The sequence below is a fragment of the Cyprinodon tularosa genome, unplaced genomic scaffold (assembly GCF_016077235.1).
Source record: "Cyprinodon tularosa strain WSP-4 unplaced genomic scaffold, ASM1607723v1 ctg654, whole genome shotgun sequence".
Lineage (NCBI taxonomy): Eukaryota > Metazoa > Chordata > Actinopteri > Cyprinodontiformes > Cyprinodontidae > Cyprinodon > Cyprinodon tularosa.
In genome coordinates this window covers 86,833-106,544 of record NW_024039401.1, presented here as the reverse complement: position 1 = coordinate 106,544, position 19,712 = coordinate 86,833, and the positions used below count along the sequence as shown (strand labels likewise).

General features: G+C 37.8%; 1 protein-coding gene across 1 annotated transcript in view; it reads left to right on the top strand.

Annotated features, from left to right (window-relative positions):
* slc6a15 (solute carrier family 6 member 15) overlaps positions 1-19,712 on the top strand; it is a 31,950-nt gene that overhangs the window by 9,598 nt on the left and 2,640 nt on the right. The window contains exons 3-11 of the mRNA XM_038309030.1: positions 2,939-3,096; positions 4,729-4,855; positions 5,862-6,043; positions 9,737-9,847; positions 14,565-14,806; positions 15,036-15,234; positions 17,349-17,541; positions 17,798-17,957; positions 19,477-19,639. Coding sequence (XP_038164958.1) covers positions 2,939-3,096; positions 4,729-4,855; positions 5,862-6,043; positions 9,737-9,847; positions 14,565-14,806; positions 15,036-15,234; positions 17,349-17,541; positions 17,798-17,957; positions 19,477-19,639 — 1,535 coding nt within the window. The remainder of the gene's footprint in view (positions 1-2,938; positions 3,097-4,728; positions 4,856-5,861; positions 6,044-9,736; positions 9,848-14,564; positions 14,807-15,035; positions 15,235-17,348; positions 17,542-17,797; positions 17,958-19,476; positions 19,640-19,712) is intronic.

Sequence of the window (19,712 nt, the reverse complement as noted above, 5' to 3'; positions counted from 1 at the left end):
TCAACCAAACCTTTCGCGACCCCCATGCAGTACCTCCGTGGACCCCCTAGGGGTCGCGGATCCCCTGTTGAAAACCTTTGGTTTAGAGGATATGTTTCATTGCTGTGTTTCGGCACAGAACACCATGTAGAACAGTGTTTCTGTCACTGTTTGGGTTTTCACAGTGATCGTAGTGAAAATAAAGAATACAGGGATCTCTGATATTTCGCTGCTTCAACCTGTTTAACTTAAATTCTTTGGAAAATGGATCACACAGTGAGGTTCTTGTGAAATACGAAAGGCTTCAAGAAGACAGAATTTTCTTTTTTGTACCACTTCAAGTAAGAGATGACATTTCTTCTTGTCAAGTTTGTACCGGCCTCAGTTCTACTTAAACATTTTAAAATGATGGAAAATGACAAACACTATTTGCACTACTGGGTAACGGTTTATTTTAGCCATGTTGTTGAATATAACAAGCAGCTAGCAAACAGCTAACTACTTAGTTTGGTTTCTTATAGATACATTATTGGAAAAAAAATCAAATTTTACACCACATCATCTTTTCTTTCCTGGCGCAAGCTCTGAACCCTCAAATAGTTTAGGTTTCATTATTTTGCATCAAATTACAGCATTTTACAGCTTCTATCTAAAATGTGCTTAAGTTAACTTGCTAAAAGCTAAGATCTAAATAGTTAAACATCTGAAACTTTGAGAGGACACAAATAATTCAGTTTGGCAAAAGCCGAATGTTAGACACATTTTTTTACTCATCTTAATGTTTCATAATCCTCATCATTCAATATGATGCAATTTAAAAAAAGAAAATGCATGCACATCATGAGTTTGTACATAGGAATAAAAACTTGAGATGATTTATTTCAGGAAGGAAACAAAAAAGAATGTAACTTTATCAGGCTGCTGGCTTTGTTGAAAAAGAGATCAAACACAGATTCCTCGTAAGGTAACCAGCTGCATGTAAGCAAACCAGAATTAGCTGTTTTAATATAAAAAACAGGTTATACATAACACATCCTCAAATAAAAAAAACACCATGATGGAACACACACGCTGCTTTTCTTTGTATTGCCTCCCCTATCACGGTCAAATCTGGGAGGGACGGCTGAACTCAGGAACAGTTTTCAATAAACGCCCGCCATATGAAACAATAAGATCTGTTGAAACAGACATAATACAAGCGACCCACCAGGGTTCACATCTGTTGTTGTGGTTTGTCCACGAGACATAATGGGCCCGCTGTGGCTCAGCAGGAGAGTAGTCGTCTGAGAACTGAGTTTGATTCCAGCAACCTGCTGCCCCCTGAAATCCAATCCAATCAGGGAAAGTCTGACTTTTAGCACTTTGAAAAGTCTACATGTTTATAAAAACTGAGCATCTATCTCTACCTATTTACCTTACACATTTCTGTTTCTTGTTTTTTTTTTTCATTTTGCACACAGAAATTATGGAGTAAATTTTGTTCCATTATTGTTGCAAGCAGAAAACACGTTCTGTAAATGGAAATTAAAAAAAGAAATACAATCTATTGAAATTCTAAAAATTTTTTGAAGAAAAAGATTGAGAGTAACTCTATTTTCTAAGATTTTATTATTTCCAATTTCTATTTTTGAAATTTTATTTGAAAATTTTTATTTTTTTACATATTTTATATATTGATAATTTTTTCTTTCAAATTTGTGTTTTTCCAATAAAATTTACGACTCATTCTTCAAAACAAGCCCAATATGAACGCTTGGTCTTGATGCACACATTGACCAATAAAATGTTGCTAGTAGCAACCACGTAGACCAAAATAGAGCCCGCCGCCAGAAGTGAAGAGAAGTGATCTGTAAAACGCGGATAGGAAAGAATGCAATCCATAAACATTTATCTGAAAAACACAAAAATAAAAAGAATCTCTAGAAAATATTTTTTGTAAAAATACAATTTGAAAAATAAAACATAAAAAAAAAGTAAAGAAAAAAGGAAAAAGTCTTAGAAAACGGCAGTTAAAACCTTTTTCCAACTGAAACGACTGCTTATAGTTAAGCCTGAAGAAGCTTTGTTAACATTACTACAGTAGCTGCAACTAGCAAGAAAACAGTACTGTCTAAAGAGGCGGGGTTTCCTGAAAAGTAGCCAAAAGTGACAAAAGTCGACATGAGCTACAGAAACAGGTCCAGACACGAGTAGGAGATAATCTACAGGAGCATAAAAAGCAGCAGAGCAGAGAAGGAGCATGGAGTCATGGTGGAGAGACTCATGGGGGGATTATGGTGTTCAATCTACACTCATAAAACCTTTAAAATGTGCATTTAGACTAGTTTACACGTGTGTATGAATATGTATGAGTATTTATTACTCCTGTGCCCAGGCTTGGCTTGATACATTTAGAAGTAACAAATGAAAATGAGCTCATATGTCTTGATCTTTTATATATATATATATATATATATTAGCATTAATTTAATGATGTGAGTTTATTATGGGATTGAGAAATCCACACCCACAGCACTGTACCTCCAGTATGAAAACAGCTGATGCAGTAGCTTCTGGTCAATTCGCAAATAAGTGGTGTAACCATCACATGGTATATAACATTTCCCTTGACATGGAGGGGTGTAAAGACACATTATGTAAAATCTGAAGACATCTAATCCTCTGCTCTTTAAATCTCTTTGAACTATCAGTTTTAACTCTTGTCTTTCCAGATGTGATTATGTTCTAATGTTGATAAATCAGCTTCTAGGTGTAAGTTTAGAAATGATGCAGTTAAAATAGGCCATTAATGGATGCTGTTTGATTGTAGCAGACATCCTATGGGGGTAAGTGTTTAGGTGCAGGTTTTTAACATGTGGTTGATGTTAGAGGAAATGAAAGTATCTGATGCAGTATCTGAGTTTCCTGTCCTTGCAGTGTGCCACATCTAATGTGTTGTGCTTATTGCTTTGTTTGGTAGGAGCGTACCTGGTGCCCTATCTAATCCTGCTTATACTGATCGGCATCCCGCTGTTCTTCCTGGAGCTCGCAGTGGGCCAGCGTATCCGCAGAGGCAGCATCGGCGTGTGGAACTACATCAGCCCCCGGCTGGGGGGCATCGGCTTTGCAAGCTGTGTGGTGAGTCAGACATCAGGGACTTTTTTCTGGTTTGAACTTTAAAAAAGAAATCCTACAAAGGCTCCATCTGTTGCAATGCATGACATGTAAGCCACTGTAGGATGTCAAGAGGTATAAAACGTTAAATGCAAGTGCATTAGCAGGTTTCCTCCTAAGCAAAGGTCTTTAGGTTTTTGTTTTGTTTTGTGAAAAAATATATAAAGAGGAAAATGTATTGGATTTTATCAGCCAGTATCTAAAATCTGGATATTTTCATGCTAATAGAAACACTCTGTCTCTGTTAAAAGTTTCTGTAACTAATTGGCTAATTTTACATGAGTCGGTTGTTTTCATACCTATTGTTAACTTTTGTTCCCCCCTTTCCTAATACTGCTTTATCAAGCCTTTTCTGACTTTCTGCAGTATAAAATAAGTTATAAACGTAGGCATAATTCAAACTAATATTTTATTGGTTCAATATTGATACCAATTCTCAAAGCTGCGATATTAGTATCGTATCGGAAATGAAAAAGCTGTCTGTAGTTTTTCAAGTGTTGTAATATTTATTTTTCAAATTTTATACTTTTAAAATTTATATTTCCAAGTTTTATTTCTTTAGTTCTTCGAATGATAGTTAACAGATTTTATATTTATAGCTGTTTTTTTTTTTTTTTTCAAATACCTGTTTTTCATTTTGAGTTTTAGAAGTTGCACCAGACCATGACAGGACTAAGCAGGAGAAAATGGATGGATGGATGAGTTGCATTCTTTTCAAGATCGCATTCTCTTGTTAGAAAAAAAATATGTGGGAAAAAAGGAAATAATTATTTTCATGTCTGTATTGCATTTTTTTTTTTTCAAATTTCAGTTTACAAAAGCTACACTTGGTTACAACAATAATGGAACAAAATTCACTCCATATATGATTCATATGAAAATCAATTGCAAACTGTGTTTACACAAAGATTTAAAGGAAAACTGTTTCAAATGATTGAATTTCATTTTTTAAACAGGAAAGTAGAATTACTCTTACTGCTGCTAAAATAGCATCTATTATTTCATCTATTATTATTTAATAAATAATCATTTACAACTTCCATTTACTTTTTTGATGCATGGACAAGCACAAAGTCACAAAAAATAACTAAATCTGCTAAATGTAGTGTTAGTTGTTTTTAGTCAACATATTCTCATTATTAGTTCGTATGAAATCGTACGAAAAGTTATGCACACTATTTCGTACGTTTTGGACGTTTTTCCTCAAAAAACCAGATCAGTGCCCATGCGCTGGCAGACAGACAAAAAAAGCAGATCCGCGGACGGACGTAAAACTGGGAAAAACAGTGCAATAATCACTTCTTCATGTCTCTAACAACGTTGCTTGCTGTTTTATATCTTAGGGTTAGGGTCAGGGCTAATTGTGTTTTAAATTCTATGTTCTTGAATGGTGCGTAAAATGCGCATGCTTATACGCATGTTCGTATGAAATCGTACTTTTCATACGAACTCATAATGAGAATACACTGTTTTAGTAGGTGTTTGAAACACCACCGTATAAAACTGATGTTAATGTCAGTACTGCTAAGCGGATGAAGTCTTGTTTGATGTTTTGTTCTGGGTGTTTAAAGTTGAACATGTCCCCTTTGCTGACAGGTTTGCTTCTTTGTGGCCCTCTACTACAATGTCATCATCAGCTGGAGTCTCTTCTACTTCTCCCAGTCCTTCCAGCAGCCTCTGCCATGGCATGAGTGTCCACTTATCAAGAACAAGACCAGTACATGTAAGACACCGAGACAGGATAATGTATGGTAGCCAAATGTGTCGCTTTCTTACCCTTGGTTTTTATCACATAAAGTCGTAGGGAAATCATATTTAAATGTAAAATCATTCTGGCTTAAATATGTACATAAATGTACTCTTTATAAGACCATATTGTCCCAAAATGTAGAAAATTTCTATTTAAAAAAAAATCCTGTCTTAAAATCTGTTTTTTTTCTTCGTTATCTTTTGCAGGGCAGTTAGTTATACGTCAGTTTGTACACCTAAAATCGGCCAATCATATATCAACGGTCATCTGTCAATTAAATTTTTTCAGTCATAGCATCTTGATTCATATGTCACAGCTAATATACGCAACAATTGAAATGAGAATCATTTCCTTTACCATTGAGTTCCGTCCCAGTGTTCACGGGGATGGACGTCTGTGTCTTCTGCAGGCAAGGGCTCAAACATGTACGGCTGTAAGCCTTCTACACCAAATCAAGCATCTGCTGCTCTGGTGTCCTCTTCCACAACATATTCATCCCTGTTTTCCCCCTTTAAATAAAAAATGTATGATGGAGCGACCTCCGACACAAAACTCTCCTCCTCTTGCATGTTTCCGCTGTCCATAGCGTTCCTTGACAGTGTTGTTTCTAAGTCACCAATTTAGTGCTACAGTACTTGGTCCCAATGGACCACAACCGGCCCCAACCAAACTGGCTTGGGAACCTTCCACCCCAGCAATCCAGCCCTCTCGATAAACGACCAATCATATTCACTTTATTCACTCTTGTAAAGTCGTGTATCACTCGGGACAATTCGTAAATGCAATTCTTGGAACAGCCGTTTCCCCACGACTTTGATTTAAAAATTACATCAATAAACCTACATTTCATATAAAGAGGCAAGAGATAAAAGCTTTGTTGCCCACAGAGAAGATTCAAACTAGAAATAAGATCCAAATATTATACAAATAATCCCAGTTAGCAGATAAAGACGGCACTCTGCTTGGTTTTTAACTATAGATGTGGTGCCAGAGTGTGAGAAGAGCTCGGCCACCACTTACTACTGGTACCGTGAGGCCCTGGATATCTCCGACAGCATTTCTGAAAGCGGAGGACTCAACTGGAAGATGACATTGAGCCTGCTGGCTGCCTGGTCCATGGTGTGCCTCGCCATGATCAAGGGAATCCAGTCTTCAGGGAAGGTGAGGAGGCTTTCTATTCATCTTCAGTTAAACATAGACAGTGTTGAGCAGCTGCTTTAATGAAAAATAAAAATAGTTCCTTAGATGACTTAAAAAAAGGCTAAGAAGCAAAAGGCATGGCTGGAAAAATGAGGCTGTGGTGACAGAAAAGCTCACTTTAGCTAAATCTAAAGCACCCGATGAGATGTAACTTAATTAATCTTTTTAATGAAAGTGTTTGCGAACTATTTCTCAGACCACATGTGATCTTTAAAGGATTTGTGCCTCAGCTTATCCTAACAAAGCGTCCGTGATACACCGTGATCTTAATGGTCGCAGAGTTTCTCCAGTCATATGACGAGTATTAACCGTGTTCTTCCTAGTTCAAAGTCAGGCTTTTGCTTCTCCGTTTCTAATCTTTTAAAGATCCACCTTAATGCTGAGGGTGATTGGCTTTGACGTTAAGTCGGATATGAACCGCCATCAGTATGCATCTGAAAAGAATGTATTTCATTTCAATAATGGCAGCCTTTATCTTTAAAACAGAGGAGAGAATTAGACTGAACTCTAGGTCAGTGTTTGAGTGTTACTTATTTATTTCAGGTCTAACGTTTGATCCTGTCTGAACTCAGGGTACCCTCATCTTCAGGCGGCAGTGTGAACAAAACAATGCAGCAAAGCTTCAAGCATTTGTTTTTATCTCTGTTGTTGGGCTAGAAGCTCTGTGTCACAACAACAAGAGTTCCCAAAAGTGAACTAATTAGAACGCATCACACCGGTGACAGGGAGAGGTTTCTGAAAGCTAAATGAGATTTCCTGCTTTCTATCTGGGCGTCAGCCATTGATTTGGGTTTTACACCTACAGCCAGGTACAGTTCGCTTGGCTCCAGATCACAACACTCTGATCTCTGATCTTCTTTCCCCTACAGGAGTCGATTTACTAAAAACTTTCACTGTTTTTCTCAAAATCTCTTCTTCATATTTATCTTTGTATTTTCTGACAGATTGTTGTTCTCCTCTCTGCATTTATAGTTTGTTTTAGCAGAGGTGGGTAGTAACTAGTTACATTTACTCAGTTACTTGACTAACTTTTGAGTATTTTTAAAAGATTGCACTTTTTACCTTTACTTGAGTAAAATTTCTGGTTACTCTATCCTATATAATGCACTGAATGAAAAAAAGTTTGTTTTAAGGGAATCTGCAACGTTAAGAGACAAGCTTTCTTCTTTTTTACAGTCAAGGCTTGTTGGTTAAATGTTATTTTTCTATCTGCTGAGTCTAAGTCATTTGGAGGCTGAGTAAAAATAAAGTAAGGAAAGGCAAGGAAAGTTTACCTGTATAGCACAATTCAGTACATGGACATTTCAAAGTGCTTTGCATGAGTTAGTTAATTAAAATAAAAGCATATAAAGATAAAAAAAAAGTATTGTAATTCAAGCTATTAATAATTTCAGGTTTTATAACTCAAGAACATTTTTTTCTAAATATGTATTTCTGTATGTTATGTGTTTATTTTTATCTTGTCGTTTGAAACACGAAAATTAGCATATCAATGAATATTTTGTTACATTTTATATAATTTTGTAAAATATTAAATCAGTTGATCAGTCACTCATTATCCTTTTTACCAAATACTTTTTTTCTTTTTTTCTTTAAAGGCTACTTTTTACTTTTACTTAAGTACAATTTTTGGGTACTTATTAATCTAACCTATATCTGATTAATCTATATCTGATGGTATAAGACATTTTTGAAGCAACAGCGTCAACATTAACAAGACTAAAATATTTTTTCAGAAAAAAAACAATGGAAAGTTGGCTGAGTTTCACTTTCCTCCCAGTTATACGACCAATGGTTACTGAAGTTAGATGGGAATAGTTAATGAAATAAATCAGTTGTTTCCAGCATACATTTTTTTTAATATATTATTACTATAGAATGATTCTAATTTTCTTAATGTGTTTTGAAATGATCTGGTCTTCTTCACCATAAACTATTGTTTTTTTCCTAGAGAGGGTTTTGAAGATGCAGTGGTCAATGGAAATGCTCACCTTAAAGGCACAAAAGCCTCGCCTAAAGAACTACCCTGAGAGAAAGAGAGTTTCCGTGCCAAATGTACATGTGTGTGGGCAGACCACTTGGTTACCATGGTAACCTTTGGTTCGCTTTGGATGCAGGAGTTTGGGCTATGATGAGATGTACTTGGTTCATCTGTTCACTAATAAACAATCAGACATCTCAGACTTCAAAGTATTGTGGCGACAGTGGGGAAATAAAAAGGTTCACATACCGTCATGGAAAAAAAAAGAAAAAAAAAAGGGGCGGGTTGTATCACGTGTTTGAAGATTAAATTTGGGATTCCCAGAATTTGACCTTTACAGATGCTGTATCTTTAGCAGAAAAAAGTTTTTTTTTCTTTTGGACATTTGACATCACATTGGTTCAAATCCTATCTTTTGTAAACTGTTGCTAACCCTTTTTAATTGGCTTTAAGACATCATGTGCCAAGAACATACTTAATAAATACCAAATAATAAATCATTTTCTTTTTAAATCTTTCTTTTTTTTAGATCTAATCGCCTGCAGCTCTTTATTTTTTATTCGTTGCACTGTTCATGCATCTTTAACTCAAAGAGGCAAAGTCATAGTTGTCCTCTTGGCTCTAGCTCTAGAATTTCAATTGCATTTCCTTTATGTGTTTGTTTGTTGTTGCCATTTTCTTAATAACTTATTAAACTACAGTAAAATGTTCTTAGAATAAAATATATTATGGATGCTGGTCTCAGACCTGTGTCACCGATGTGTTCGGTGTGGTGCATTAGTAATTTAAGACATGTTTCCATTGGAGCTGCATATGGACCACCAAGAGACAGGCGTAATGTTTCTGAATCACCTATGACTCAACCACAAACCAAAATAAGAGAGTCTGCAGCCACACCCTCTCAGCCTGTCCTCTAAGTGCAGCGTGTGCCGGCTGGATGACTCAGGTCCTCCATCCTGTCTTTAAGTCACTCCTTTAGTGATTAAACAAACTCATCAGTTTGGGATGGTTTTGGTTTTGGAATCTGGGTTAACTAGTCTAACAGCAAACAGACTGCAGGGAAACGATCCTCTGCACTTGAATCTTGATAAACTGGACAAAGATTTGCATCACGAGAGCTGCAGGAATAATACCATTTATTCAAACGGCTGCTAAAGAATCAACTAAAACGGTTAAAATCACAGTTATATCACCTAATGCTACCTGATGTCATACAGATGGTTTCCTCACCCAGTGGGTTTTTCTCCAGAGTGAAGAGAAAAGGTGCTTTTCTGTTGGTCTGCTGGATGTTAGCATCATTGTTTTTATTGGTCAAAAGGCGAGGGTTTGTATTTGGCTTCGGGTGAAGAGAATTTAAAATACTCTCTCTGGAAAATAATTTTTCCAACCAAAAAGAAAAATATACTTGAAAGCATAAATCCGTGAGCAAAAAAAAAAAAAAAAATGTAAAAAAAATTAAATAGAAAAAAAAAATACATTTGAAAAAAAAAAAAAGGAAATAAAATCTTTAAAAAAAAAAAAAACATTATTTGTTCTTTATTTACTACATTAATGGAACAAATTTAACTCCATATACCCCCAATTAATCAGGCAGTGAGTTTAAACATTTCATTGTGAACTTTCTCAGACTTCCACTTCAACAGCTTAACAGGACTCCTCTCCTCTCCCTGCAGGTGATGTACTTCAGCTCCTTGTTTCCGTACGTTGTCCTGATCTGCTTCCTGGTTCGGGCTCTGCTGCTAAAGGGCTCCATCGATGGAATACGACACATGTTCACACCCAAGGTAGAAACAAATCCAGGCTGTTTGGTCTCATCTGAGCATAGATTTCCACAAAATCCATCCTCACTTGTTATCGTATATCAGAGGTCATGGATTAGTGAACTGCGGTCCAGCTCCGGACGCACCTGCTGGCTAATACGGACCCAACCTGATTTAAAACATTTATAAATTACTGCATGTTGTCCGACGACAGTGTCTAACTTCACTTGCACTGCTTGTCCTGTTAATATGGTAAAGCCGTCCGGAGCATCTGGCACCAGGCTGCACGTGATACAAATTAGCAATGAGCTGCTGTCAGTCTGGGTTGCTGCTGCTGTGACTTTTAGACACAGCAGACAAACCTGTGGCAAGCCGGGCGATGGGAAAGAAGGAGAAGACGATGAGAAAAAGAGCAGAGAAAGTGTGAACTGCTGGAAGAACTGTGGTGAACTGGTGAAAGAAAAGTGAAATGGTGCTCAAAGATGACCCTGCACAGTTAGAGGATGTTTGGCTCAACCTGCTGCTGTAAAGCAGGATTCTCCACCATGAACAGAATCAAAAATAAATATGGATCCAGGCTCAAAATGAGCTCCTTGATATGTGCTTTAGAATGACTTTGTCTCCATTCAAACAGCTTTAAAGCCTTGCAGGGCAGCATAAAGCCCACTGCCAACATTAAGACAGAAAAAAGAAAAAAAACAAACAAAAAAACGGTCAGTTCAGGCGTTTTATTAAATATGTAAATCAGGATAATGTCTATATACCAAACTGAACGATTGTCAATATATAACATGGATGCGGGCTGCTCAGTGGCACAGAACATAGCACAGCCGCCTTGCAGCAAGAAGATCTGGATTTGATTCCCGGCCTTTGGTCTTTCTGTGTGGAGTTTGCCTGTTCTCCCTGAGCATGCATGGTTCTCTCCAGGTACTCCAGCTTTCATGTCAAAAAACATGACTGTTTTTCTCTGTGCTGCCCTGCGATGGACTGGCGACCTGGACCCCGCCTCTCGCCCGTAGACAGCTGGAGATAGGCACCAGCACCCCTTGTGACCCTGCTTGGGATAAGCGTGACAGAAAATGGATGCATAAAGACCTCATTTTATTTCCGTGTTAAATTCTGTTTAAAGTAACAGATTATAATAAAAAATGTCCCCGGACCTTTAATGGTTGATGATTTTCTTTATCCGGACCCCACTGATTTTTAATTGGTGACCCCTGTCTTGTATTAAACATGCACTTCAGAGTTTCTACTGTCCCCTCGCTGCATTGCCTGGTAGTTTCATTGTGTTAAACTCAAACAGTACATCTGCATGTAATAGGCCGGCTCCTCGGCAGCACGCAGCCAATAGCGCTTCAGGCCGCTGAACCATGTTACCATGGAAACAGCAGTTACAGGGTCCTTATGTAAGCAGACAGCCCGAAGACGGCGGTTTTTAGCAGAGCTCGTCTGTCTTTTGTGTCTGCCTCCTTCTTGCTGCTTCAGACGGACATCAAAGCATTCGGGGTGTGTCCTCCTCCTGGGGGGGGGGGGGGGGGGGGGGGGGGGCTGGATGATGCCACACAGTGGCTGTCGGGTTTTTCAGTCGTCGTCCGACGGGATGGGATAGTAAATTTTCAGGTAATATCATTTGCTGTGAGGATTTAGGGCCTCTGATCCTGTAAGGAGGGAAGTTCACGGAGTCAGACGGGGTCTGGGTTTTCAGGTTAGAGGTGCAGCTGAAAGCCAAATCACTACTACTAAATGAATAGTTACAAAATCTCTGCGTCAAACACCTTTAAGAGGCCCCCAGAGAAGAAGCTTTACAAACCATATCAGCAAAACATAAACAGTTTCAGTGAGACGATTTAAAGAATTACTTGAGACATTTGATTTCCAGGGGGAAAGAATTTAATTATACATAAAATGAGCTACTGAGCCGTATTTCTTCTTAGTCACTCTGCCATTAAAGAAAGGTCCTTTCTGACTGCATTATTGATCAGCTACATGCTTCAAGATCATCAGTTCAGACAATCTTTAAATAAATGTCTTGAAATGTAGGAAATTCAATTTGATTATTTACCAAGTTCGATGTGGAAATAATCTAATTGAACATGATTAAAATGGTTAGCCTGCAGATTTTATATCTGTTACTTAACTAAAACTACTTTAACTAAAAGGTAAAATCTTTTTACATGATTATGTAAGTTATTGATGGATTTGTTGCATCAGAATTTAAACCTTGGCTTAAATATTTCACCAGAAATAAAAGCAAGTTGATTTAAAAATCATAAAAGGAGCATTTCTCTACGTTTATCATTTTAAGCCAATCTTAGAATGGAATCACATTGCAGAAAAATCATTAATAAAATGAAAGCATCAGGTTATTTTTGTAGGATTACTCAGTTCAGATTTTAAACCTAAAACACTCTGAAAAAGAGCTGGCCTGTTTGTTCAGATGAGAAAAAACAGAATATTTCTTTACCATTCCTTGCTGTGAGGTAGTTTGTTTGTTTGTGGGATCTAAATATGAAATTGGAAAAAAGAAAAATAGGGACCTGTCAGAAACTATTGAGCTATGATGCATCAGGCAGGTGGATAAGAAATGTTCATTTGAAACGTATTTGATTAAATAAAAACAGATTGAAAAAGGACAAATTCACAAGACAGGAGCAAGGAACCATTATTTCCCTGTAAAGGTTGAAAAACAGATAGATAAATGACCGAACCTGAGCAGAAACCAAGGCTGATCACAGACAGCAGGTGGATGGACCGATTACACAGAAAATACAAACAACGAAAAGCATCAAATAACCAGAGCAAAACTGCTGAAGAGATCAAACAAATAAAGCTAAACCAAGATAAATGAGAGAAAGGAAACTAAAGAATAAGAGATTAGGGCTGGGTATTTTCACCATAGCCCTGAATCGATTTGATTTTGATTCATACAGTTCTAAATCGATTAATTTCTATTCAATCTGTTTTTACAATAATAAAAGAGGTTCAACTGTGTTTCGAAATACTCGTGTATTTTATTTTTTCCTGTCATATTAAACACAAAGTGCAAACTTGTAAATCAGACAGTTTAAACTTGAGATGTGAACAAAACAGTGCAAACTTGTTTGAGAAAAGTGAAAAAGTGAAGCCTCACTTGTGCAAGCGGACGTGACACATTATATCTGCAGCGTTGTCTGTAACAGCCACCACGTGTTTGCTGCTCAGCCCCCATGTCTTCAGTCAACCTATTGGCTATATTTGCAGCTGTCTGACTTGAAGTAATCTTGAGTGCATCTTTCCTGCTCATTTGAACGTCACGCGCATCACTATAAAACTAATCGATCTCATTCCCCAGACATTGATTTTGCAAAAATGTAAAGGAATCTATTCAAAATCGATTAAATCAATTTTTTTACCCAGCCCTATAAGAGAAAATACTTAACTCATGTGGACATAAAAAATAAACTATTAGGGCTAAAACTAAACACCAAAACTAATGACAGGCTTAAGGCAAAACCCAAACAGGAAATTCTTAACGTAAAAGTTAAAATTCCAAATAAAAAAGAATAAAAAGAAAACAAATAGCAAAGTTTAAAGTTCTCAATAAAAAAAATGAGGATGCAATTATGGATAAGCAGACGATACTCAGAGGGCATCTCAATTATTAGCCAGAAATTTCTGATTCTTTGGTTGAAGTTTTCACATGAAGCAAGCTGTGGAATTATGGTGAATGTAAAGACTGCCGATCAAGGAAGTAGGTCCTGATCCAAGATCGATCCAGGACTTCAGGTACGACTGATATTTACAGCCTCTATCAGGTCCAGAGGACAGGCTGAAGTAATGCGGCGTGATAATACGTAGTTTGACTCATGGTGATGTTAAGAAATGGATGGAGTAATGAACAAAGAGGAGAAGCTCCAAGTTTAACCCATTAGGAGAAGCTCTGTCTGAGAGTCCAGCCGTCATGGCACCACAAGCAGAGATTTAAAATTAGAACTGTACAACATGCAAAGAAAAAGAAGAAAAGCTGTGACTTTATTCCCTTCATTAGGACCATTGGGTGAGATTTTACCAGACAACAAAGATTGATTCCTGATTAATGCAGCCCAACTTTATTAACGGATTATCAGGATTATTCACAGTATTTTGTTCAATGAGTTTTAAGCTTTTTTATAATAAAAGTAGGAACTCTATTGATGATGATGATCTATAATGGAGGTCTTCAGCAGGGGGTCTGCGACCCCTATGGGGTCAATAGAGGTACTGCATGGGGGTTACGAAAGTTTTGGTTGATTGGACTTTTTTTTATATTCCCCCCTGCAAATTTTTCCACTAGTTGAAATGTCTTTAAATCCACATTAACATGAATTCAACAGACTGTAGTAAACAGATAAATGGAGGCAGAAGAAGTCTTTCAGTTGTCAATGCTCACATTCAGCGACACACAGGAGCTCTTTCAATCTGGGCACAGTTTCATTCACAACACCTGTCCCATCAACCAGGAATCAGAATCAGAAATACTTTAATAATCCCAGGGATTAATTAATTTCATTAAATTACATTACTCCATATGTTTAGAGTGACTATAGGACCAGTTTGATATAACACAATTTCATACCAGATATATAATTAGGGGGTCCCCGCTCCATCTCACCATCAGTTTGGGGGTCCTTGGCCAGGAAAATGTTGAAGACCCCTGATCTATAAGGCTCCTCTGAATCTGTGGACCTCTGAGTTTCCTCTCCTCTGTTTGCTTTAACCTCAGCTGGAGATCATGCTGGAGGCCAAAGTGTGGCGAGAGGCGGCCACGCAGGTCTTCTTCGCGCTGGGCCTCGGCTTCGGCGGCGTCATCGCCTTCTCCAGCTACAACAAGCGCGACAACAACTGCCACTTTGATGCTGTGCTGGTGTCCTTCATCAACTTCTTCACCTCCGTGCTGGCCACCCTGGTGGTGTTCGCTGTGCTGGGCTTCAAGGCCAACATCATGAACAGCAAATGTGTTGCGCTGTAAGTTTGAGCTTCATCCCCGAATCTACTTCCCCACTATCGGGGATCAGACTCTCACTGATGTCCTATAAAAACTCTAATTTTATTTGTCTATGACTTCATTAATGCGGGTGTAATATGTTTAACGTTGATACAGACATAGTAAATAAGCTAAATTAATTACTTCATAGCAAAATTAAAAATTTTTATATATTATTTATGCATTGTTTCCCTTTCTTCTGTTCTGTAGAAACACTAATAAGATAGTGGGGCTGTTGGGTAATGGCATCGAACCAAGCCTTATTCCCCACCATATCAACCTGACTCAGGTTAGTCAGATCACTGCAGAAGACTACCATCAGATGATAGAGATCATCAAAGGAGTGAAGGAGAACGAGTTCCCCAAACTGGGGCTGGAGTCGTGCAGCATTGAAGATGAACTCAATCAGGTACAAGCTGCTAAAATCTGAGAATGATCTTTGTGATTAGAAGGCAGCATGTTGTTCATGCTGCATTTAACAGTTATTTTATTAAGCCCATTAAACTGCTTTTTTAAAAATAATTTATAATTAGTAATTAACCTTATAAAGCAAAGTCGTTCCTCAGGCAGTTAAGCCTCGTCTCTGCTGCTTGCCCGCTCTCTCTAAAGGCCAATATATGCTTCTGACTCATAGCCTCTGCAACCGTCAAATCTGTCTCTGTGTGCGACTACGCCGACTATGCAGCTGTGATTGGTCCTTAGTATGTCTTTCCGGCTGTCTGTTTGGTCGTCCTTCTCGATTCGGTGCCGGGATGCGCCATTTTTAAAAACCAAGGACCTACAATGGACAAATACTACGAAAGGTTAATCAGTCTGTTTACCAACTCCATTAACAGAACCTGTTCCTCTTCGATGTCTAGCAACTCTAGATCCATCTCCGTGACCGCCAAAGTTCTCGCGAGTTCTCGAATAGGCTCCCCCTTGCGCCTTGGCGGGAAACTGGTGTGCATCCCTAGAATTTTCCCACCAACGGTGCGGAAGCATACCAGCTAAGCTGTTTCACTTCCAGACTAGGGGTGTAAATCACATCCATCATGGCGATTCGATTCATTATCGATTTCCTGACCCAATGATTCGATTATTTTCGATACTCAAGAATACACCACGATTCGATTCGATTAATCTATTAATCGGTTAAATTTTTTTTTAATCATTATTATTTTTTTTACACCTTACAGGCTAAACAAAGTTTCAAGTTTGAAATAAATCAATGAAAGCTGTAATACCGTTATGCATTTTTGTAGAAACAACAGCAAATAACAGAAGTAGAAAAGTTGCATCAAAAAATACTGCAAAAATTCTGCAGAAAATCAGTGCAATGAGTGCAATGCAATACCTCGGCTCCAGAGTGTGGACGTCCCCGCCCCCTTGAGAGAAGCTCCTCTACACCTCTCCCAAATTGTAACTGACCGCAAACAGTGCCGCGGACAGGAGGCCAGCTTGTTTTGTTTTTATGACCAAAATTGCGGAAAACAACTCGTGAAATTTGACCCGCTAGAAGAGCGAGATGCGCGAGAGCGCTGGGAAAACATGAATCGATTATCTTGCAGACGTGTCGATGCATCGAATCGTTGGCTTTTGGATCGATGCATCGATACAAAACGATTATTATTTACAACCCTAATCCAGACCCAGCGACATTTGATGTGTGCGGTTGCAGAAGTATACTCCGCCCTTTAGGGGAAATTGATGCTTCTTTCTAAAGATACAAAAGTTGTTCCCTTACTATGGTTTAGGGACGAAATCACCTTTATCCTTAAGCAGAACGCTGGTAATAACATCGAGACAAGTTTTTTCTTGCAGCTATCACTTCGTCTTTGGACCTATCAAATTCAGAAGCTGATATTAAGCGGGTATTGTAGTTGATTTGGAAGGCTTATTTACTGTTAGCTATGCTTTCCCGTTAAATTTCTAATTTAATAAACAGAAGTGCATTTGGAAACAAAGAAAGGAGTAGTTTTTTTTACTTATTTTACCTTTAATAGTTTATTACATTTCTTTCATTTTTTAACTTCTTGTTCACTTTATTTTGCAAAATTACCACAAACCTGCAGCTGAGAAGCCTATTGATGCACATTCTGCTCCTAGGAAGGACTGTATTTGGAGCACTGTGCTGCCATCTATTGGTCAAAGCCTGAATTTCATCTGGTGTTGACTTGATCGTCTTTTCAAAATGTGATAATAAAAGAGTGATTCAAACGTAGATGTGTTCTGGTATTAAAAAGATTTAAAAAGCCAGTTTGAGGAGCAGGGATTAAAAAGTCATATCTCTGAATGGAAAACATATTTTGTTCAGATTTTGCTCAGATAATCACTGTGTCACTGCATTTTTTATATATATATTTACAAATAAATTCAGGCAGTTAAATGTCAATTAAATAATTTTCTGTCAATGTTTTTAATCAGGAAACCAGATAAACTTGAACATCTCCCAAAGTAGAACGCCTGAAGTCAGGGACTAGCAATTAAGCTTTAATACCTTGTGGGTTTCCTATTACCTACTTATTTTTCGTGCTCTAACAGGCAGTCCAAGGCACAGGCTTGGCCTTCATCGCCTTCACTGAAGCTATGACCCACTTCCCTGCCTCGCCTTTCTGGTCCGTCATGTTCTTCCTCATGTTGATCAACCTGGGCCTCGGCAGCATGTTTGGCACCATCGAGGGAATCCTCACTCCGCTCATCGATACGTTCAAAGTCCGGAAAGAGTTTCTCACAGGTCAGAGAACAGAAGGTTCTTTGTTATCCTGAAGCATTCTAAATGTGTTGTAAAAAAGAAAAAAAAAATTGATAATTTCAAAGATGCACAAAATATGAAATGAAAGTATTAATTATTTTAAATGATTTATTATTATTTTAAATTATTTTAAAGTAAAGAATTAAAGTAGCTGAAAAGCAAAAGGTTTCAGGAGGAGATGGCTGTGTTTGTTCTGCATTTATTTTCCAGTAACGGGGTTCCTCCCTGTCTCTTGCAGTGGGCTGCTGTGTGCTGGCCTTCTCCATCGGTCTTCTTTTTGTTCAGCGCTCAGGGAACTACTTTGTGACCATGTTTGATGACTACTCCGCCACTTTACCGCTGCTCATTGTCGTGGTGCTGGAAAACGTGGCAATCGCCTGGTTCTATGGGATCAACAAGTAAGCAGGCGTTACTATCAGCAGATTAGTATGGAGTTAGTTTTGTTCCATTATCAGGTGCATTTCCGTCAGGTTTTTCTAAGGCACATTTTGAAGCGTCACATGGAAGAAAATTTCTTCTCTGTGCTAGCTATGTGTTTTGGGCTTTCTTGAAAAAGTGTTAATGCATAAAACAGGAAATGGAAATATTTATTTTGAATCAGCTCAGATGTAGCAAACTTTTATGTCACATGACTGATGAGCTGTCTCTGCTGTCGGCGTCTTCCTTGATGTTCCTATTATACAGATAAACATGGCTGGAAGCAACATCTCTATTACTAGCTGAAATGTTAATGTAAGAACAACTAACCACATAGCAACACATTCATTCAAACCTACCTCCATTTCTGATCTGTGGTCAGTGCTTAACTTCAGCCTCTACTTCCTGTTTATAATAGCCGACCGTGATGTAATGTCTACAGCAACATGTTATGAGATTTAGCTTTACATGGCTTGCATAATTCGCTTTAAACCAAACGAAGTGTTTTACTCATATACCTTTTTTTTTTTTCACTTTTAAAAGTTTGTTAAAATTTTGCATTTCAGTTGGATGAAAGCAGGCTAAAGCAAAGTACGCATTTTGTTAATTCAGATAAAAAGATGGAATACAGGACAATCTTCTTAAGCAAAAAATGCTCTTGAGAGGAACTTTGTTGTTTTCTCTGATTATTTTTTTCTAATATTTTTTTCCTAATTTATTTTTTCAAACTTTGTTTTCCTTTTATATATACATATATATATATACTTTTTACAGATTGAGTATTATGAATTGCATTCTTTTAAAATTACTTTTTCCAAATCCCTTTCAGCCCAATGCAAACATTCGCCCATTGACCAATAAAATGTTGTTTCTAACATCTAGCAGAAATGGGTCTTCTCTCCAGAGGAAAGCCCGCCCTTAGAAGTGAAGATAATTTGACCTATAATTAAAGAAAAAAGTTCTCCAGGGCTGATATTTAATGAGGAGTTTATTTGCTATTTAGGTGTAGAAGAAAACCTGGCTTTGACCCTATATGCTGATACACTCCTGCTGGTAAATCTGTGAGGGGGAGGTTGGTCAAGAAATGAATGAAATAAATATATTATTTGCATTATCTTAGCCTGGGCTCCATCTGGGCAGATGTTGTACATTACCTGTGGAACCCCTTGCTGCAAGTAAAAAGACGCAGGATGTCAACAAGGCGGGGGTCTTGTTTCACTTTTAGTGTGATGAATATTTTTCCAACAAAAATCCTAAAAAAAATTAACAGTGAAAATGTGAAAAAAAAACAGTTAAGTTTAATTCTGGATTGTTGTTTATTTTTTATTTTTTTTTTTTATCTTCATATACTAAACATGTTTTTTGCTTAACAATAATGGAACAAATGTCACTCCATACTGTAGGTTGGCATGTGACTAAAATAAAGTCAACAGTTCTTTTTTTTATAATTTGTTTGCTTCTAAAGAAAATGTGATTGGGTTCTCCTCCCCACTTCCTCAGATTCTTTGAAGATCTGAGGGACATGCTGGGCTTTACGCCGTACCGCTTCTACTATTACATGTGGAAGTACATCACGCCCATCCTGCTGCTGGTCCTTCTCTGCTCCAGCTTCATCCAGCTGGCGATGACGCCGCCCAGCTATAGTGCCTGGATACAGGAAGAGGTGAGTCGCCGTCTCTGTTCCATCTGCTGAGACCCGGGCAGTGGTGGAAAGTAACAAAGTACATTTACTTGAT